Here is a 22,154-nt window from a genome sequence, read left to right on the forward strand (position 1 = left end):
GGATTTTTCTTCTTACAGCACCTAATCTGAATAAGAACTTTTTTTGTGTGTGTGTGTGTGTGTGTGTGTCGCCTACTTGAAGGTGCAGACATAAGACGTGTGATGCAAAGGTACATGTCTGATGTACTTGAATGAACCAGCAGAGAAGAATATAACTTGGAACTGACTGAAAAACTACCAAAACTATTTTTTGTCTGTATTTTTATCACACTTGGAGAGATGGACTCTTTCCCAGAATTCCTGAATGGCTCGTCTATCCATGATGGCTCTGGTGCAAAGGTGCCCCTGCCGTGGGCCGGATTCATCACGCTGTCCCTCCTCATGGCCGTGTTCTCGATCACATCTGTCGTGTTGAACTCTACTGTGATAGTCGTCACCCTCCGGCACAAACAGCTGCGACATCCACTGAATTTTGCCCTGGTCAACCTCGCTGTGGCCGACCTGGGCATCACACTAACAGGAAGTGTGCCATATGTGGTGAGCAATGCTGTGGGCTACTACATCATGGGACGGGTCGGTTGTGTATTGGAGGGATTTTGTGTTGCATTATTTGGTAAGTCCGTTTAGAGTTCATTCAAACACTAAATAATTATTTTAGACTGTATAATGTAAACTGCACCCCTGATGGGCTTCCAGACACTGAAAAAGCAATATTTAAAAGAAAATATGACTTTCTTCAAATTCAATTAGATATATCCTGATTTAGCCTCAAAACCCAAATAATTATTATTCTGTCAAATATTTTATATTTAGTGTTGATAAAGCAAGGATCCCTATTATTAGGCTTTTGCGCATTTGAATTTTGGGGATTTGTTTATACAGTATTACTGAATTTTGGCCTCTCTTTATTTCCATGACGCTGCTCTAGTCTCTCAAAATTACATTTTTCAAACTACCATAATATTACATAGCTATGGTATCAGGTACAGACTGCACTGTAGGTACAATACTGTACTATAGCTGTGTCGGAGGTACAGTGTGTAATACTATGGTAGTTTGAAAAATACCGTGGTATAGGGCCTACTGCATGATTCCCGCATTAATATTAATTTTAGCCAACCACTAGTTCATCCAGCACTTTTAGTTTCCTGTGTCTTTTTTCCTGTGTAATTACCTTAGGTAGGTTAGATATTGACTTAAAGACTGGACATTCAAGGATTCATCAGAATGAGTAAAACAGAGAGGGAACGCGAGTCTTCTTGATCCATTCTTTAAGAGATCCGTTTCATACGTGTCATTATTATTTTTGAATCGAATTACACTGAATGCACTTTATTTTTTCATTTCCTAAAAAGAACTGGCTCAAAAGAGTCACTTGTTTGTGAATCGGACTACATTGCATTGCACTGCACTGGGTTTTTGATTCACTAAAAAAGAATCAGCCCATAACACTTGTTTGTGAATCGGTCTACACTGATTGTACTTGTTTGTTTTTGATTCACTAAAGAACCGACTCAAGTGTCACTTGTTCGAGACTGGAATATCTGAATAACGTTGTTTTGGTTTTCAGAAAATATTAAGATCTACTTGTTTTACAATCAAATGACTTTTCAAGTTATATAGTGTCCAACTGAGAAATCTTAGGCCTACTGTGTCATTATTGTGTAACCATCATTAGCATGATCAGTGTTGGGTAAGTTATTCTAAAAAGTAATTCATTACTTGCTATACTAATCTTCAACAGTACAATTAGATTAATGTACTAATTACTCTCTCTAAAGAGTATTGGATTACTTATTTCTAATTACTTTCTAAATCCCATATCAACCTCGAGTTGAACAATACAAGGACAGACACAGAACTGCACTTTTGATTCTTTCAAATAAACGATAGCCTATATAATTGCATAAATAATTCTTGAACTGACCAAAGTGTGTAAAGGGAGAAGGTTACATTCAGAAAAAAAAAACATTTTAACATTAAATTTTAATGTTAAATTAACTATTGTTTTATATAGAATTGTTAAGTCTATACATTATTTAATACAATTACATCAGAATTAACTGTAATTCAATTACAGAAGAATAAAGAGTAATCCCTTACTCTACTTTTCAAGGGAAAAGTAATTAAATTACAGTAATTAGATTACTTAGTCATTAATTACATCCAACACTGAGCATGATCAGCCGACAGCCACAGATGTTAACCTTTAATTTAAGTGAACTTGATCTCAACTCTAATGTCCTCTTCTTCCTCTGTTGACTGCACAGGTATAACAGCGCTGTGCACAGTGGCCCTGATAGCTGTGGAAAGGCTGTTTGTAGTGTGCAAGCCTCTGGGTACCATCACATTCCAGAGCAAGCACGCCGCCGGAGGGCTGGCGTTATCCTGGCTCTGGTCTCTCATCTGGAATACTCCACCTCTCTTTGGCTGGGGAAGCTACCAGCTGGAGGGAGTCGGCACGTCATGTGGACCCGACTGGCAGAGTCGAGATTTCAAAAACATGTCTTACATCATCTGTTATTTCTCACTCTGCTTCACGCTGCCATTTGTCATCATTGTGGTGTCATATTCATGGCTGCTCTACACGCTAAGACAAGTATAACTTTGTCCTTTTGACATTTTTGCTTTTTTACTCCACTACAATTCATAAAAACATAACGTTTGTTTATGGAAGCCTACCTGTCACATAAGAAAAAATTTAAATCATAATTTAGTCATAATTTCTGTTTTGTAAATTATAATTAAGACATAAAAAATTATGAGAATAATGAAATTATGACATACTCTGACATTTTGTCCCATGTGACGTCTGTACATTTGCCACATATTGTATTTTCCCATCATTTTCATCATGGTATATTTCTTTCACTTGTTTGCATACTTGAATTATCAGTAACTTAAATTGATATTTTAGTATATTGAAGTTTAATGTTTTGATATTGTAGGCTATAATAAGTTTTGGTAAAAATAGTAAAGGTTTCCTAATTTGATTAATACATATTAAATGTCTGCACTAATCTTTCTTATTGACTAGGGTGGCTAGAATAAAACAAAACATAAATAAATAATAAAACATGGTTCTTCGATCAGTACCTTTAAATTTTAGTACTTAAAGTTACCATGAAATCAAAACTGACAATTTTGTTTAATTCTTGTAATCTTTATTTTTCCCTCTTGCAGTGACATCTTTTCTCCTCTTTGATGCTGTTTACCGGCACAAGGGCAACCTGTCACTCACATGACATCACAGCAATAGCAAACAACAACCATCCAATCAATTCCTCATGGACCAAATCAAGCCCCGCCTTATATTCTTTTTTGTTCATGAGCCCTGTTTACTCAGATATACATTGCAATATCGTTTTCATGCTGACTTTAAGTACATTAAAAACCAAGTGCTTTTGTACTTTAACTCAAGTAAAATTAAAGTGACAAACTTTTACTGGAGTTATATTTTATTTGGGTATCTGTCCTTTTATTCAAGTATTTAATTAGTGTTTTTCGTCCACTGTTCGTTTGAAAGAATATTTTCTTTGACAGGTAGCTAAGGTAGGTGGAGGAGCGGCTGCGAGGGCAGAGGCTAAGGTGGCGCGGATGGTGGTGATGATGGTTTTGGCGTTCCTTGTGAGTTGGCTACCATATGCTACTCTGGCTCTAATGGTCATCTTCAACCCTGATGTCCAGTTGCCTGTGCTGGTGAAGGTGGTACCCATATACATGGCCAAGAGCAGCACTGTATACAACCCTATGATCTACATATACATGAACAAACAGGTGAGTGAATCAGATGTTCATCAGTCTGATTTGCCTATAGTTTAACACAAAGGACATTCATGGAGAGTTATTGAACCGATGCACCAGCCTATGTCGGTTTGTTACAAATTTACATAATGTCAGCCTATGGCCCTCATGGGCTGCCTGCGATACAATGTCGACTTTGTCCTACCCTCAAACATTGTAGTTGTAGCTGAGGATTGGAAGAGTTTGGTTTATGTTGTCGACACGTCAAGATGATGCCATTTTCAGCGCTGTAGAAGCAAATTCACTTTGCATGCACTTCCAAAGAATGAGGACTCAGGCTCGAGTTAATACGGTAAAACCATTGTTACTGTTCGTAACACTGTGTAACAAGCCCTGAGGAAGCCTCCGGCGACCAATCACAGCAGATTGAGCCATCTGACCAATCAGAGTAGAGTATAGGCTCTCAGAAATGAGTGGTTTAGAGAGTGTGAATCCTTTATCGAACCGTTTCAGACACTGTGGGAGAAGAGGTGATGCTGTAATGTATATTATGAGAAAATTAAAGATCAAGCAAAAATTAATTGGACTTCAAAAAGGTTTCAAATTTGGATATAATTTTTGTTGTTGTTGTTGTTGGAATAGGGTTTTCCAATGCCAAATAGCTAGTGTTGTTTGGTGAGCTGTTTAAAAATGATAATGTTCTTTTCTAGTTCCAGAGGTATGCGATACCACTTCTGATGTGTGGAAAGGATCCCAGGCCTTCAGAGGACGATGCATCTGATGTTCAGACCGTCGTGTCACCATTGAACAACAAAATCAGCCCAGAGTGACTTACCATTCACTACAGTCTGTTAGTGCATGATAAAGGTGCTTCTCCGCTTAAAGAGAGATGATTTAATGAACACTGTTTTCTTTCCTGTATGTTTTTCCTATTGAAGATGGTGAACGGTGGGTATTTAAGGCCAATAGTTTTTCATTCACATCTCATCTGTGATTTATTACTTGCAAATGCTATTCAGAACTAGCTAGGGACATTTTCATTCTAGACAGTATTTGCTTGGACAAAAAAGTGTATCTCCTGAGTGCAAGATAAGCCAACATTTAGGTTGTATACTAGCTTATAGATGACTTCAAATCAAAGTGTTCTTTTAAACTTTTTGTTCATCAAAGAATCCTGAAAAAAAATTAAGCAAGTGTTTTTAACATTGATAAGAAATGTTTCTTGAGCAGCAAATCAGCATATTAGAATGATTTCTGAAGGATCATGTGACACTGAAGACTGGAGTAATGATGCAGAAAATTCAGCTTTGATCACAGGAATAAATTAAATTTTAAAATATATTACAATAGAAAACAGCTATTTTTAATATATACATTTAAAAATGTCACTGACCTAAAACTTTTAAACGCAAGTGTAACTACAAATATTGAAGTTCACTATTATTCTAAAACCATTGAAGAGTTAAGTTCACCCCCCAAAAAAAAAAAAACGCAAACACTTTGATGCTTCAAAAAGTTCATAAAGAGATCGTAAAACTAATCCATATTAATTGAGCAGTTTAGTCCAAATATTCTGAAGAGATTCGATCGCTTTATATGATGAACAGATTTAATTTAGGCTTTTATTCACATATAAACAAATAAGCGTCAAAGTTGTAGTTGTGTAGCTGTCTACGAAGGGACAGAAAGCTCTCAGACTTCATCAAAAAGATCTTCATTTGTGTTTCGGAAGATGAACGTAAGTCTTACGGGTTTGGAACCACATGGGGGTGAATAGTTAATGACAGAATATTCATTTTTGGGTGAACTATCCCTTTAAATTACTCAAGAACACTACATCATCTGATGGTCATCTAGATCCCAAAGCCCCAGATGAATTTTGCAAAACAATCTGATTAAATCTTTCTTAATACTTTCCAATTAAAGTAGCCTTAATCCATAGATCTACTGAGAGACTCGTTTATTAGCTCTGAAGTCTTTCCGTAGCTGTACAGAAGTCTTATATTACGAATTGCAGTTCAAAAATGCAAGTTCAAAAAGTGAGACAGTTGTTTGTTTATTCATTAAGTTTATTCTGTATTAATCATTCGAAAATAAAATTTCAATATTAATTAAAATCAAGTCCAGGCCAAAATAAATAGGAAAATTACAAAAAAATGCATCAATACAAAACCTAGAGGGATATTGTAAGTCATCTGCTACGAAGAGAAACCCCTTTTTTCTTTTTCTTCATGGAATAAAAACCATAACAGAGCAAAGATTTTCAAATGGAGAACATCACCACGCATCTTTCCGTTACATATGTACATATGTTACACTATAATCTTAAGTTTCCTTACAGCATTAATAAGAAAAAGTATATAATAGTATAGCAACAACTCTAAATGAAAATGTGATAATCAACAGATGTGGCTCTGAAAACTTGTACTGTATAATACTTTTTTCAATTTTTTCGTTAACACATCAGCGTTAACAATAAAGAGGAGTGTACTCCCCCCCCCCCCCTTTCTTCTGTTTGTCCCAGCATTGAAAGATGAAATGTAAATGACATATAGATTTCACTAAACCGTACGCACAGTCACAGAAAAGAGTACAAAATTTGCCCACCTTGATACACAAAATATGAATAGAAAACAGGGAAAACAAATTGCACGTTACAGTAATTTGTGCAAAGACGAACAGCAATGTGCTAATAGTAATATCCCATTGGTATATTAAGAAATCAAATTTTTTCTTTCTATTCAGGAGTCCCTGACACGAGGTAAAAGTTAAATCTTTAGTTTAATAAGTTTTTTTTTAAAAGTGTTTTCTTAGTTTATTAAAAATAATGCATATTTTATTGTCCTTACCAGTAATTGCTACGAATAGTACAATGTGCCAAGAATGTGCATTGGTCCGTTTACAAGATACAGTATAATTGACATGAAGACCAGAACACAATGTTTCATTTTTTTTTTCCTCCGCACGGATCATTTCAGCCCTTTCAGATGTGCACACGCAGTGTTTCTTGACAGTATTCGGTTGACTGAAAAGCACAGTACTCTTTCAAAACACAAGAGATCAATAACACTCAAGAACAACAATTTCCAACAAACCCCACATTTCCCTTTATTTAAGCTGTAGTGAAGCTTAACACTTCAAGGCAGTGGCCTTTGCAGTCAAACTTTTTTTTTCTTCTTTATTTTTGCCCATAGTGCTCGGCAGTAATTTGCCTGTTGGAAGTGACAAAAGGTCAACTGAATTGATGTAATCCCATGTTGAGGCCTAAGGACAGAGATTTACAACACCTTAAAGGCAAAAACACTCACAAAAAGGACGCTTCAAATGCTGATATGTTTCCCCTGCTCAAAGAGGTATTTCCAGAAGCCAGAGCTGAAGTGAAAGGTGAAAAGAAAGAAAAAGAAAAGCAAAAGTGGGGGAAAGGGGGTCAGTATTGCTTAACCAGATTCTGCCTTGCTTAAACGGATAGTGCACCCAAAAATGAAAATTCTGTCATTAGATACTCACTCTTATGTCATGCTTTTTTTCTATTCAAATACATTTTTGCCGTCAAAGAAACCCATGCGGTTTGTTCCTCTGAGTCAAACAGGAACAGCTGTTGATGTTTAGTCCCACCCCCAAGCCCAGATTGGTTGAAACTGTCATCTACTCAACCAATCAACAAAGTTTTGGTCTTTTGAACCACCAATTAGCATGTTTAATCATTTGCATTTTTGTTGCACAAGACATTTTTCACAATTGTTTTCACTACTTGCGTTTGTTGTTCATGTTCAGATTGAATATATAGTCACTTTTACTTCAGTGTTTTGTTATTGTTTAACTAAGTCTCTATTAATTTTACTTACTGAAATTTTTTTTTTAAAACATCATCATAGTCAGTAAATAAAACCAAAAAAAAAATTGCTGCTGTTTTTCGTATTTCTAGTTAATTTATATATTCTCAGACAAAATAAATGTAAAATTGTTTTTACATTCGAGTCAGGTGATACGAGTCAGGTGCCTCAAAAATGTTCTAGATCTTTAAGGGTTAATGCATTTGGCAGACACTTTTATCCAAAAGTGACGTAGGGCTTTTTTTGACCTGTAGATTGTTTGTTTTGTTCTGAAACAGGGATTCAAATTGTTACTATTGTTATTCTTCTTGGTTGAATCGCTTTCACAAGGTAACATTTCTAAACAGACCAAAATTTGTTAATACAAGTCACAAGCGAGTAAACTGTCCTCTCATTGGTCAGATTGCCCCCGGCTTTACCAATTGGCGATTGGCGCTTTAATTTAGAAGGCGGGACTAATTCTCATGAGTGGACTGTCTCTGTAAATCTAAAGTCTTTGATTTTACACTCCATTGCATAAATCAAGGCTTCATTTGTATTTGGACAGTTCTGAAATATGATCATCTGACTAAATTTCAATTAGGCATTTCATTTAGTCTTTGCCCCCACAGAGAAATGCTATATATAACTTAAGCTTGAAAATTATCCTTGTGTTCAATGGGGAAAAAACAGCAGTTTTGATGACATGACGGCGACTGTGAGTGAATACAGGATTTTCATTTTAGCCTGAACTATTCCTTTAAGGATGCATGATGCGAACATACTCTTCAAACAACCCAAAACTCCCCCATAATCCTATTTTGTCATCTTAATCATCTTCATTATCATTATTATAAAACTAAAAGGAAGATTTCAGTATTCAAAACACCTAAATACATTAGTGGAAAGGATTCGCTGATCTGAATTCGAGATCAGCTATAGATCAGCCAGTGGCAGCAGGCTTTTCCAAGTGGCAGCATGTTCCTGGTGAGGGTCGTACAGTTTAATTGCAGACTAATTAAGCAGCATCGTTAATGCACAAAGCATTTACCATTGCACCTTCCTGCGCACCTCCCCTGCACAAAATATGCAACGAAACACGCACACGAACCCTTAAAATGAGACCGACTCCTTCAAAATACACAAACAAGAGCACGATTAAGACACGATTCTGTAAGCCCTACTGAATTCCCCATAAAGAAGGTCAACGTTCATGACCCATACTGCATACCGTAGATTTTAAGGGAACACTACGTCGGTTACGCTTATGAAACGGACACTGAGAAAACGATTTGCATATCTTGTGCGGGAGTGTCACAGACATAATAACCTCATATAAAATTGGCTTTTTTGTTCTATACTTTTACAAACAAGTATGAATGCATATGAGCAAAGAATAAAGGCAAAGAATTTAATAAAGTACAGTACCTATTAAAATAACACCAAATTTAGTCTTTTTCGTAATGCAATAACATCAATTAGGATTAATATTGCTGCTTTTTTTGTACAGTACATAATTACAAAATATAGAATGTCTCTTTACAAAGTTTTTCTTTTGCTTTATATTACAAGTAATTTACAGCAAATTATGAAATATCAAACAGGCTATCCTAAATTAAAAAATAACCTGTCTGCTAGTGCATTCAACACAAATGCTGAAATCCTCTTGAAATCCACAAACCTGCATGATATCCTTATTGTAAACCAGTGTTGTAGAATTAGCGTTTGTTCTCTAAAATATGCCTTAAACGTTACTAAAATAATCATACGGGGCGAGTCGAAACTACAGCCTTAGTGGAGGGATATGCCATACTTGCTTGCATTGAGCTTGCAACGTGCTTGATATGCAAAACCCTTAATAAAGTGACTGAGGTAATGACATATTCTTTCTGATTGTCATCACCTTGGAAACAGCCTGCCCTTGGGTACCGCTCCTCGCTGCTCATTGGTCCATTTCCGGTACGAGCAGCCAATTAAAGTTCTGGGCGGTCTTTCTTAGCTCCTCCCCGGCGCCGTGGCTGCCAACTTCCTGTGTGAACAGGAAGTGAGCGAGCAGCACCGATGCGTCCGTTCTTGTGGTGCCTTTCTGCTCTGCTGTAAAGGCACTTCTTTAGGTAGTAAGCCAATAAATATAGTTCATATTTTTTTGTTATGCTGATCAGTTTCTGAGGAACAGCAGCAGCCTCTTATCAGGCGCTATAAAGTGGTAATGCATATCATTTCGTCTGCCAGGTCCTCCTCGTATGGCGGTCTGGGTTCGGGGTCCGGTTCCTCATCGCTGTAGCTAGCCGAGACCTCTTGCAGCTCGTAGTCTCTGTGGCCCAGTATGGGGAACACGTTGACGCCATTGACTACCGGCGTAATGCCACCGTTCAGGAGATGGCTGGCGGCGCTCTCCATTTCGTCGATGGTCATCTCGCACGCATCTGCGATCTCGTGTTTCGTGGCAGCCACGAACTTTGGATCCTTTGCGTATCGACCCAGTCCTTCTGATATCAAGACCTGCTCAAAGATCAGATAGGATGAAATGATGGCTTGTTCTGTCAGCATAAATTCTAACATACTTTCTTTGCTGACACATAGTGAGACATACAGTACTGTCACAGCCTATAGAAACATTTTGTCCTGAAACTAAAAACCTTTCAAAAGAGGGAATAAAAACTGTGTCTTATGTACGTCTGGCCTGGTTATGGGTTCAAATGATATAGAATTGAAAGCACCTTATTTCCCTTGTCCCTCATTTTAGAAATCTGTAGTCTACCGACACAAGAACAGAACAAACTTCTAATTTTCTAATGGGAAACATCAATACAAAATGTGGAGGGAGTGCGTTTGAAACAAAAACCTTTTCTAATGTATCCGGATTAAAGCCCCGGGGTATATTTTCCGCATTCCGTTCCGTCTTTCCACTCTCTCAGCCAAAGGAGTATACTTTGAAAGACGCGTTTACACACTGCCTGACACACTTTTGTTTTCAAATCACTTGCATATGCACCATTGTACGCACTCCGTCTAAACCGCCACAATAACTGTACGGCCAAAGTATACTTTGGGCTTTATGTAGATGTAGTGCTATTTCACATGTTAAAATCTAACGATTTAAATTTAAACTACTATTACAACTAACTACTATTTTGACTACTTGCATCTAATTAATAGAAATTGTAGTTGTCAGACTCACCGCCTCTACCAGGCTGGTAGCGCTACCTCTCTTCTGGTGGTACTGGTTTCTATACTCTGGTGGGACCTGCAGATGAACGGGTGAGTAGTTCCTCTGCTGGTACTCGGGATCATCTGTATACCATGAGCTCTTCCTGATGGATGAGTGACTGCTGCTAGCGCTGTCCCTCAGCGGACGGTCCACGCGGATCAGCGGCGTGTAGTACGGCGTTCTGTCTTTACTTGCAGGAGTGGGAGGTGGTGATGCCCATGATCTGGTAGATTGAGTAGGTGAAAGCCTGCGAGCCCTGCTGGAGTCTAGACCCGCTACCGCCATCACCTGGAACCACAAGTACAGAATATAAATGCATTGACACATAATACTACTGTATACTTGCATGTAGGATAATCATAATATTTAATCATATTTCATTAGTCGATACCAATATCAATTTTTACATGCTATTTGATACTCTTCTTTATTTATAAAGTTAAATATTACATGTAAATATTAACAGATAAAATGAAAATTCTGTATAATATCATCATGATTCCTTCATGAAGTGACTATTCATTTGGTTAAACGCTAATGTAATATTTAATGTTACCTGGTGTTGCATGAGATGCAACGGAAGAGCAGTTCGCTGGTGAGGAAGATCGTCTTGACTGCCCTGTCTGCGCAGACACTCAAAATTGAATGATGGTCTCCGATTACCTATTAATGAGAGAGATTAATATCTTCTATAGGGGTGTGCAATATTATAGTCAACACAAAAAAATCGACAAAATCCTAGAAAATAATGAAATATTTCATCACAACCCTGATATTCTGACATCCGCGCTGAACCATAAAGCAGAGGGGCTGTTTGTACAGAACAACACAAATTCAATTTTCCATGTGGAACACCAAGACTTGCCTTGTGGTGTTGGAGGAAGCAGTCTTCTCTTTGGTGACCTATGTGAATCGTGATAAAGGGGCTGCTCGTCATCATCATAATAACTGTCAGGATGGTGGTAACCCCGTGGCGTCTCGTACTCCTGGTCACTGTTGGGGTACCTGCATAGGTAAATATCCATCAATATATTTCTGTAAATGATTTATTTACAATATTGTATGTGACACAAGTGACAATAATTTTACCTATCACCCGACAGCATGCTTTCATCTTCGTAAAACTCTTCTCCGCTGTAGTACTCTCCAGAGTATCGATCTTCTTCATACTCCTCTTCGCGGCGTATAGTGGGTCGTCTTCTGTCGCTGCCCTGCGCCCTGCGTGAAGGTCAAGAGGTCAACGAGAGGCCGGTTAGATTGTGGTCAACGAGTCAGCAAAAGACCATGCACTACCATGCAGATGTGCGGCTCCAGACCGCAGTGAGGCAGTTAGACCTCATTAGTAAATAAGCAAAACCTTATTGGGACGTTCTACTTGTCAATGTATATGTAGAGGAAATAACTAAAAATAGTATAATTATTATAATTAGTATAATAGCGCACATTTATTTAGGTTAACGTTAGAGTGAGCTGCCATGTTAGGAGGCTAACGCCGCTAGGCTACTACTTGCATGTTTCAAATGATAAGCCATGTTTGAGGTTGATGAATGATAACGAATGTTTGGATTTCTTGCCCGACATAATTACCACATGGACCAGCCGTGTTAAAAATCTGTCCGTCACAGACTGCGTGACAACGGCAATTCCAGTGGAGATTTTCTGCGTCTAACCGGCTAATTAAAATTCGGTCGACTAAGCCTCTTCTCGTCGACTAACATTTAGTTGATAAATGGAGACAGCCCTATGAATGGCGTGTTTGCTTAATGTACAGTACAACATACTGAGCAAACTATACATCTATCCCTCCCAGCCATGCGTTTTGTAAAAGATATTGCATCTACTCTAAGCTCTATATACTAAACAGACTAGCAACCCCACTGGCCCAATATATATGACATCTCAACATTCCTACAGAGGGGAACTTAAAGGACAACTCTTGTTCTAGAAAAATATGGTACATAACATGTACTTAACTAAAAATAAACACTGTTTAAGTATTATTTACATTTCTATAAAGTATTAATCTAACGAGTCATCCTTTAAGGCAAGCATTTCATTACGTTAGCAACAGTTATCCAGCAGACACATGCAGCAAGCCCCTCCTCTTTCTATTCATCACCCAATCACAACACACAGAGACTCAAAGACTTTGTCTAAGACTGATTTGTTAATGCTTTACTAGATGCTCCTATCATCTTTCCAGTTTTGAAAGTCTATCTGTGTATGTATATAAAGGCCCTGTCCCAAATAGCGCCAGTCAACCATTCTTGTGCACTTTTGCAGACATGTAAAGTCAACATCAAGCGCCATGTGGGACGGGGCTGAGGTAGAAGATAGCCCAACGCTCTTGCCCACCGGCCACAGTTCTGCTTATCATTCACCATCTGTTTTTATACAAGCAACAGTACCTGCTATGTAAACATATAATACCTAATGTAACATACCTAATATACGTCTCATAGTAGCGCCTTCTGTTCCAGAAAGCAGAGAGATGGTTAAGAGAAAGCATTTCGATTAGGAAGAAAAGAGAGAAAGGTTGAGAAAAGCATGGGAATAGGAAAGGGGAATGGATTGGCATATATATCATACAGTATATACAGGATATATACAGCATTTTTATATATGTGAGGCTGTTTACACACTTGCTTTGATGGCTTTGTCCAAATTATTGGTAGTTGAATTACACCCCATCCTCCACGTCATTTTTTTTTTTAAGTTTGACTAGCTCAATAAGCACCAAAAACATGGAAAGTTTGGTTTTCTTTACTTTTTGAAACTGGTAAAAACCGACCATGGGTCTGAACATAAATTAAATTTATTTTGGGGTCCGTCTCCCAAAACCTGAGCCACCAAAAGTGACCTTTGTTTGCTTATTAATGAACCAAGTGGTCGAAAAACATATTTCTGTTTTCCGCTGATTTCTTGGGGCAGTCCAACAAGGATTTAAAAAAAAACTTTAGATTTTTTTGCTAATCATACATATCTTGTCTAATCTTTGCTCAGATGACCAAGTCACTCCCCATTAATCTTATCAATAGGTTTTTGAAACCCTTCCCCAGTAATGGCCTCATTAAAGTGATGAGACGGGGAGTAAAAACCAATCTCAAGGCTAGACTTCGGGCTAAAAAGGTAAATTTTCTATTGTCAATAGTGTACAGATGTATGAAGTACTGCTCACACAGAAGTTAGTGTAAACCAAGCAGCTTTCTGTTGGTCAAGGCAGCAAATTCACGGGACCAACTTGAACCAGTTGCAAAATCTTTCACCCTCACACAAAATTCGCAAGTGCCTAAAATCCTATTGAGAATGGATTTCGCATGCAAAAATTGGCTAAACATTAAACGTGACTACACCTTAAAGCTGATAATAATGCAAATTAATAATCATCTAAATGCATAAATGTGAATGGATTTAAAAGTCACTTTCTTGTTTTCCAATCTACTAAAGATGTACTTAAAGGTGCAGTAAGCAATTTCTGAAAATGCTGTTGAAAGTGGATCGGACCAAGCACCACAACAAACTTGTAGCCAATCAGCATTAGGGGGCGTGTCCACTCATGATGGGGGAGGAGACAGAGAGAGAGCAAGAGGGAGATTTGAAGAAAGACTGTAGAAAGAGAGAGGGCTGAGTGACATTACAAAAGAGAAAAACTCAGAGGAATATCACCTGAAAAAGAAGGGTTATGATCAGGCAAGAGCTTTAGGATCCACGTTAATATTAGAATAGATTTCCAGTGCTGGAGAAGGCTTGAAAATGGACACCAAGGTTGCGTTTTTCTGCTCCATATGCAAGTAATATTGGTTTTGAGAGTGTGCTTCCGGCGACTAACAACGGACTCTTGCTTTTATATACTCGTGTACTGTATGTTAAAGGACACTTCCGGCCAAAAATGAACCTAGGGGTAAATAACACATGGGTACCAAGTCGACCGTTCTCTGGGATGCGTTTTCATGATAATCGAATGTACCCAGTTTTATCTTTAATTTTAGTTTTACCACAGATTAGCTTATAACGCTAGTATATAGGGCATAGAATAAGTTAAAATAAAAATCGCTAGTTAATACCACTAACAAAGACTAAATAGCCCCACACTAACACGAGATAAAAGATAAAACTGGGTACTTTCGATTATCATGAAAACGCATCCCAGAGAACGGTAGCCTCGGTACCCATGTGTTATTTACCCCTAGGTTAATTTTTTGTTCTTACTTGTCATTGTTCGTCGTCTTAACTTTATTTTTTGCTGCGCCTCTGCCATGGTAAAGAGACATCCACTCTTGCACTGCGTGTTTTTGCATTTTGGGGGCGAAGCAATGATGGGAGGGGTGTGTTTGTTTGAGTTAAATTTCAACAGTGTTCAACAAAGACTCTCGGAAATCACTTACTGCACCTTTAAGAAGTTGTATTGACCTTAAAAAATTCCTTCCTGAAGCAATTCCAGACAATCCGAAGGGATCAAAGGAATTGGTTTAAGAAGTTGTTGATATTCATGAGATTACGCCATACTCTGCTAGCATACCGCTACTTGTCAAATCGTTGAATACATATGAATAGATATATCATACAGCTGAGAGAACGATGTTGGATGAACAAAAAACAAGCATTCACCTTTGCCCTTGTGGGGTCCTGGGCTTATCATATTCTCCATAGTACGATCCAGGGTAGCCGTTAGCGGGCATATGCTCATAGTACCGATTGTGTCCTCCGTTAGGTAAACTGGACATGTTGGCGTTATTTAGGTTGATGTTGGTAGACTTGGGCGACTTGTTGTAGGAGTTGTGATGATGATGGTGATGATGATGGTGCCGATGATGGTTTTGCTGGGCCATGACATTGGCGCGGCCCAGGCGCCCCACAGGCTGTTCCATGTGGGCGTAATGTGGGGGCGGCTGTACCTGCAGGGGGCGCTGTGTGGCGTTCGTCTGTTGGCCGGAGCTCCTCCGGGGGTCTCCGTTTATGTGGTTAATGTGGTTGCCAAAGAGTCCTCCATTTCGCTGGGAAAAAATACTTGTGTTTGTAAGTTCAAAAAAATGTGCAATGGACGAAAAAATTGCGCCATATTTCAGTTTTCGCAAATGAGATGCGGGCTAAAAGCCCATTCACACCAAGAACAATAGCTATGAAGATATCTATATCCACACAACAGGTCAATAACGTTCAGTATATTCTTTGTCGTCTGCTACTTTAGATGCTCGAAGTGGATTCAGATTGGCTGTCAATGTTTTTCTCGTTCATCAGCTGGAAAAAATCATTCTGAAAGTGAGTCCAACGATATTGTTCATGTGTGTCATTATCGTTATAGTCGTGATGTGGACTTTGCTATTCTCAGAATCAGAATGATAATAAAAGTTTAAAGTTATACTTATTATGTTATAGTTATCGCTCTTGGTGTGAATAGCCTTTAAGGGATGGATGTACAAGCTTTAGTTGCAATATTGAGCTTCAACTGATGCAAAAAACTAAAATATGTCTTTCTTGCTGTCAAAAAAAAACTCCCTTTGACTCAAGTAAAACTTTTTATTCATTTACGAAAAATTAAATATGGCGTCTTTGACAGTTTATATCCAGTGCTAAAATATTTGAGATTGCCATTTTTCATGATCTCATGGGAAAAAGAAGTTGGAAAGGAGGTAAAATGGCGTATGGTGTGAGTGAATTTTCAACTGAATTTGAAATCAAGAGAAATGCAGATACAGTGGATTACACTGGATTATATATATGCTACACTAAAGCTAACAGTCAGCTGTAAGTACAATAAACCTTGTTTGAACATTGATAGTATCATTGAAATCAACAACTGATGATCAACTTGATGAATTTATCCTCGTTTAGTGTCTTAATCTTAGACTTACGGCATATAAAGTACAGGGACGGCGAATAATTCATTGCAACTCCCTGAAGGAACTGCTACTACTCAACTCAGAACGGTTAAAGTGAGACAGATCGATTTTATAAGGAGAAAGGGGTCATAAAAGGTGAGTAATTTACCCTATAAATTTCTTCGTCCTCCTCTGGCATAAAGTCTACTAGCTCATCGTCCTGCAGGTCACATGATATCGCACGGCGTATTTCTGGCCCAATGTCATGCAGCGTACGGAGGCCAGCCTGTAACCATGACGACAAGATAGCTAAGGACCTGTTCTTCAATGGAAAGCCCTTGAACAGCAGCGACATGTTGAAAACGGAGACCCTCACACACACATGCCACCAGCGGGCAGTTTACCAGACACATTGACACAAACAGGCTTGACGAGACAGTTCCAGACAGGACAAATTCATGAAAGATGACAACAATCACAGTAGACAAAGAGGACAAACACGAAAGCTCCTTCATATTTGTACACTACAACTAATACACTTACTGTACTATCCTTTACTGTGACTTTCTAAAAAAGGACTGCATTAGGCACAGATGCCATTTTGAAATATCGCAAAACTTTTTTTTTCTGTCAACAAAACATTTCAAGTATAAAGAAAAATTGTGTTAGTTAATAACACTGAAAACCTCTAAACAAAGTTTATGTTTAAAAAGAAATCAAACACATTAAAGTGTTTGATTTATGAGGATGGAGACCAACAAAATGTCTTAAAACGATGATACATGAATTATACCTCCGAAGTGATGGCAAACAAATACAAACACTTCAACCACATGTAAAACAGACAGAAATACATTTACAGATCACCATTTGCACACAGAGGGATCCATATTCAAGCTAAAACCACAGCACATCCAAAAACTGAGAGATACAGTTGAGGTAAAGAAGGTCTCATGCAAAGGAAAAGGAAATAGTTTATTCGGTCAAATTTGTTTAAAACTATTGCAAATCGTACAGGGTGTTCACAATGACAGTGATTTGGAGCTTATTCCACCGTAAAAATGCCTATTAACGAAAATATGTAGTTGATGCTAGAGCTGCACGATTCTGGATAAATTGAGGATCACACATTTTAGTTTTTTAGAGTACAATATGACTCAATTATATCCAATTCCAAAATAATTAAAGAGCAATAATTTGTGCCAACAACACATTAATTCAACATAAATGGCTTTTCAAGAAAGTTTGAGAGTAACTTACAGCGATGTAATTTCTGTCAGTGTGAACGCACCTCAAGGCCAAAACTAATGCACACACAACGTAAGCTCGCAAATACCAATTTGACGACAATAATTTGCCTTAAAAAGAAATAAAAAAACACACCACTTAATACAATCAACGAAATGAATCCTCCAAAAAACACACATGCACGTTGCGCTTACCTGCAGGGCGATGGCCGTGTTGTTCTGTGCTGGGTGAACGCCTACCAGGCCTTCCTCTTTGCGTTTCTTGAATTTCCTAAAGTAGTCCTGTATCAGGAAAGTGGCATAGAACTTCCCCACCGTTACCTCATCATCTGAGTGAACAGACCACACACACGGCTTTGCTGTCAGCAAGTGGCTTCAACGCACGCATACACACCTCTGCGTGACGCACATTGAGACAGAAATTGACGCCAAGAGATGCTTTGTGTTATTGTAACTATGTAGTCATTGAGAGAGAAAAACAGCTACAATCTGTGAATTAAATTCTAATGAACCCTTACCACCTTAAATGTGTATACAGTACTCTACCATTCAAAAGTTATTTCAAGGCTGCATTTGTTTGATCAAAAAATACAGTAAAGCAGTAATAATGTGAAATATTATTACAACTTAAAATAACTGTTTTCTATTTTAAAATGTTTTAAAATGCAACTTATTCCTGTGATGGGAAAGCTGAATTTTACTCTAGTCTTCAGGTGTTACAGAAATCCTTCAGAAATCCTTTTAATATGCTGATTTGCTGCTCAATAAACATTTCTCATTATTATCAATGTTGAAAACAGCTTTGAGGAAACCGTCCTACATTTTCCCCAAGATTTCAAATCTTCCAAGTCAAGTTCCAAAGAACAGCAAGAAATAGAAATCTTTTGTCACATTATACAGTAAATGTCTTTACTGTCGTTTTTGATCAATTTGATGCATGTCTGCTGAATAAAAGTGTTGATTTCTTTAAAAAAAAAAATATTGACCCCAAACTTTTTAGTTTATTATAATAAAAAATGTTTCCAAATGGCACTTTAAAATGTGATGTTTGGTAAAAAAGAATTCCTTTAATTTGTATTTCTAAAGTCTAGACTACATTTTAAAGCCATTCATGTAAGAAATATAGATAATTACAATTAATAATTAGGTTTTCAAACTTTTATTTACCACTGCAATATAAAAACAATTAAAAGCCCAAATAAACTAAATCTAAGACAAGTTCCTATGTATTTTCTCATGAAACATCTAACTTAACCTGGAAGTTATGTTTTGGAACATAGTAACTGGATTCTTGCTGGTTTAAACTAGTAATTTGCTGGTTATTATCTGATCCAAGACCATCCTGGACCAGCAGCAAACCAGATACTAGCTGGTCAAACAGCTAATCGACCAGCTAAAAACCAGCTATCTTATTCCAAACATAGCTACCAACTTAACGCCATGTCGGGAGTAGAATATTTCATTTTCATGGTTTAGCACCCATCAAATATCTGTAAACATATTAGTATTAGCACATTAGCATTAGCATAGCAACTGTGAGAGAGATTACTGGAAGTTTGGGGAAGGGGGTTGCAAAGAACTGCATCAGCTAAGTCATTTAACTTGACTAAAATCTAGTCCTATGTGTACTTAAATTCTACTGGGAACATGCAAGCAAGCAACAATGAGCAATATGTATTAGCACATTAGCGTTGCATTTCTGTGGGTGCATTTGTGCAAGTTAATACTGTTTTTACGTATGTATTTTGATCCTCTATGTGTATATAAAGTTTATGTGTTGTGTTTATGTATGTGTAAGTGTGTGTGTGAGAATCATTCTGAAGCAGGGGTCTGTCACTTTTTTAAACAAACATGTTGGGGACAGATCAGGATAGAAGAGGCAACATTAGTTCCATGCCACCACCCTAAAACAGAATTGCTTCAGAATATTCTGAAGATTTGAACTTTTACATGAACAGAAAGACAGTTAATGAGGAACGGAAGCTGTGGAAAAGCTCAAGCAGATACAGGAGAGAGAGCGACCGTGTAGTAAACAGAGAAAGAGACATTTTTAGAAGGACACAGCATGCCTGAGTTGCCATGCAAGCCCAAAGCTCAACACACACACAAACACGCACATACACACCTTCTTCAAATCCTCCAACCATATACTCATTCACACAAACACACACCATTGAGGTTCCAGTGTAGACGCAGTGAAAGTACCGAGCAGGAGAGGAAAGCATTTGCGACACATTCGGAACAGAACAAACATTGCAGAGACCCGACCAGGAGAAACTAAGAGTAGAAAAGCAGGAAAAAGCTAGTGCGACAACTGGCGTGTGTGTGTGTGTGTGTGTGTGTGTTTAATACAAATGTACAGTATGCAGACCTGCCAACCTTGAAAATATTTTTGGCGTAGCATCAGCGGGGGGTGGGGGGTGGGTGTGGTTGGGTTGTCATATTTTTGGCCATTTTTTATTCATGATTAATAACTAGTCTAAAATTAAGAAACCCCTAGAAAACAGTAAAAAAACAACAACAAATAGATGTGTACATTTAAGATAGGCTACTTAATTTATTATTCCGATATCCAAATATGATACTAAATCACACAGGAAAAAGGACTTTTATTTGTGACGTGCTGTCTTTGCATTTGAACATTGCACATTTTAAACAGGACACGCATTAGCTGAATAAACGTTAGCCAATAGACATATTTTAGATGTATATTTTATACATATTTTAGCCAATACAAACATATAGAAAATAGTTGACAATGAATAGACAGGAGTCCAATAATAGCGAAACGAATCACTTATTCTAAAAAGAATATCAAGTATATAAGTTTAGATGAATCCGAAATATGGGGCTGTGTTAACAGTAAAACGTCTGTCTTTTAACGAATTTTAAAAACACGGATGGATAATACAAAATGCTTTGACATTTTGACAGAAAAAAAACACAACCTAAAAACAAAATTTAAACTTAGCCCGTCAATTTACATTTATCTTCTCTCTCTGTGCGCGCAGTCTGTGTTTGTGAGAGAGAGCTCGCGCAGCACTGATAGAACGGTACTTTTTAATCCATAAGTAACTAATACGCTAGTATTCATACAAAATAATTATGTAACATAATTAGGTACTTTAGTTATTAACAATAACATAACACATGCAGACTACGTTTCTCAACACTGAGAATGAATAAATAAATGCCCGTTTCTCCAGACTCGTGCTTATCAGTAATCCACAAATTACAAAACTTTCATAATCACTAAGCCATAGCGATTTTAATTTTATTTAGATTTCTTGTTCATTTAGATTTAAAATACATACTTAAGCATTTTATAATTTGCATGGCTGAATGATGTTTTCCTCTTATCTGAGTGACCATGAATGAAGGAGTATTTTAATCCATGCGATCACTCCCGTATGATCATCGAATCCAGATTAAGTTAACTAAAAACAATATTTCAACTTTCCACCCCAGCCCGTTTACCTTCAGGAGTCAGAAGTGCTGTGACTACTGTACTGCCTTCGCTTATGAACTCAGTCAGACGTCGGGCCGCGGGAGTGGAAGAGGATCGGGCTTGCTGCCGATTTTCACTCTTTTTAGTGATAGGCCTTACGCATCTGTCAATCATCCCCGCTTGCTATTTGGGGAATGAACCCAGCGCTACGATTGGTCGAACTCCGCTTCTTTTGCTGTTGCTTGATTTGAGGACTGCGCGTGCACAGAAGCGTCACCAGGTTTTTGCGTAGTTTAGAGTAGCAAATCGTACCACCGTACTTTGAGGTCAAAATGCGTACCCACTTCGCAAAATGCGTACAGGTTGGCAGGTCTGAGTATGTGTGCATATGCTACATGTAGGAAACTAAATTGTGTTGAAACATTATATTTTTGTTCTTTTCTAAATGGTTGATTTAAGCCTAGTTCACACTACATGATTTTAAAACGTCGGGCTGAACTGTGCGGTTCACACTACATGACTTGCTCTCTGAGAAATCAGGAGTGTTCAAGTTGTTGAGCTGTTCACACCACACGACACAACGTGATTGATCCGCAACAGGAGGTAACCCACTACACGAGTTGACAACAACTCTGTCACCCAACGATTCTATCTTGTCTACAAATCTATCTGTCTAATGTCTATCTTGGCGCGAAACAGCACGTGCCAATACACAGCAAAGAACAACACAACACGCGAATATGGACGTCAGACAGAAACTAGTGCTGCAAACTGTTTGCGCGATGATTTGCTCTGAGAAAAAACGCAAAAAAAGAAAAAATAAGAGAGTATGGGGGAAAGAGTGGATCTGCATACGCGAAGAGCAGGTCTGTGCTACAGAGAGAGTTGGAGGTGAGTACAGCATGTTTATAGCCTATTGGAGATGTAGCTGCA

At 37.9% G+C, this 22,154-nt stretch overlaps 2 protein-coding genes across 12 annotated transcripts in view; one reads left to right on the plus strand and one right to left on the minus strand.

Moving 5' to 3' along the window:
• Positions 1 to 219: 219 nt before the first annotated feature.
• parapinopsinb (parapinopsin b) lies at positions 220 to 4,786 on the plus strand. The gene is made up of 4 exons (XM_077204335.1): positions 220 to 553; positions 2,211 to 2,539; positions 3,484 to 3,717; positions 4,395 to 4,786. The coding sequence occupies exons 1-4, from the start codon at positions 220 to 222 to the stop codon at positions 4,512 to 4,514; spliced, it is 1,017 nt and encodes a 338-aa protein (XP_077060450.1). The 3' UTR covers positions 4,515 to 4,786.
• Positions 4,787 to 5,735: 949 nt separating this feature from the next.
• Positions 5,736 to 22,154, minus strand: part of cacna1da (calcium channel, voltage-dependent, L type, alpha 1D subunit, a) — a 102,446-nt gene continuing 86,027 nt past the window's right edge. For 7 of the 11 annotated variants that reach the window (XM_077203927.1, XM_077203926.1, XM_077203921.1 and 4 more), the window contains 9 exons: positions 17,969 to 18,102; positions 16,696 to 16,812; positions 15,316 to 15,701; positions 13,152 to 13,178; positions 11,797 to 11,925; positions 11,573 to 11,712; positions 11,264 to 11,370; positions 10,678 to 10,995; positions 5,736 to 9,998 (listed from right to left, as the gene is read on the minus strand). In XM_077203927.1, coding sequence (XP_077060042.1) covers positions 9,693 to 9,998; positions 10,678 to 10,995; positions 11,264 to 11,370; positions 11,573 to 11,712; positions 11,797 to 11,925; positions 13,152 to 13,178; positions 15,316 to 15,701; positions 16,696 to 16,812; positions 17,969 to 18,102 — 1,664 coding nt within the window. In that variant the 3' untranslated portion in view covers positions 5,736 to 9,692. The remainder of the gene's footprint in view (positions 9,999 to 10,677; positions 10,996 to 11,263; positions 11,371 to 11,572; positions 11,713 to 11,796; positions 11,926 to 13,151; positions 13,179 to 15,315; positions 15,702 to 16,695; positions 16,813 to 17,968; positions 18,103 to 22,154) is intronic. The other 4 variants (XM_077203922.1, XM_077203931.1, XM_077203930.1 and 1 more) reach the window with 4 other exon arrangements.

The sequence above is a fragment of the Siphateles boraxobius genome, unplaced genomic scaffold (assembly GCF_051911475.1).
Source record: "Siphateles boraxobius isolate OS27281-9 unplaced genomic scaffold, OSU_SipBor_1 5, whole genome shotgun sequence".
NCBI classification, from domain to species: domain Eukaryota; kingdom Metazoa; phylum Chordata; class Actinopteri; order Cypriniformes; family Leuciscidae; genus Siphateles; species Siphateles boraxobius.

Excerpts from the sequence above, each read along its gene's own strand:
- parapinopsinb (XM_077204335.1), top strand. The coding sequence starts at position 220 with ATGGACTCTTTCCCAGAATTCCTGAATGGCTCGTCTATCCATGATGGC. Across the intron at positions 554-2,210 it reads ATTTTGTGTTGCATTATTTG|GTATAACAGCGCTGTGCACA; the intron begins GTAAGTCCGTTT and ends TTGACTGCACAG. Across the intron at positions 2,540-3,483 it reads TGCTCTACACGCTAAGACAA|GTAGCTAAGGTAGGTGGAGG; the intron begins GTATAACTTTGT and ends TTTCTTTGACAG.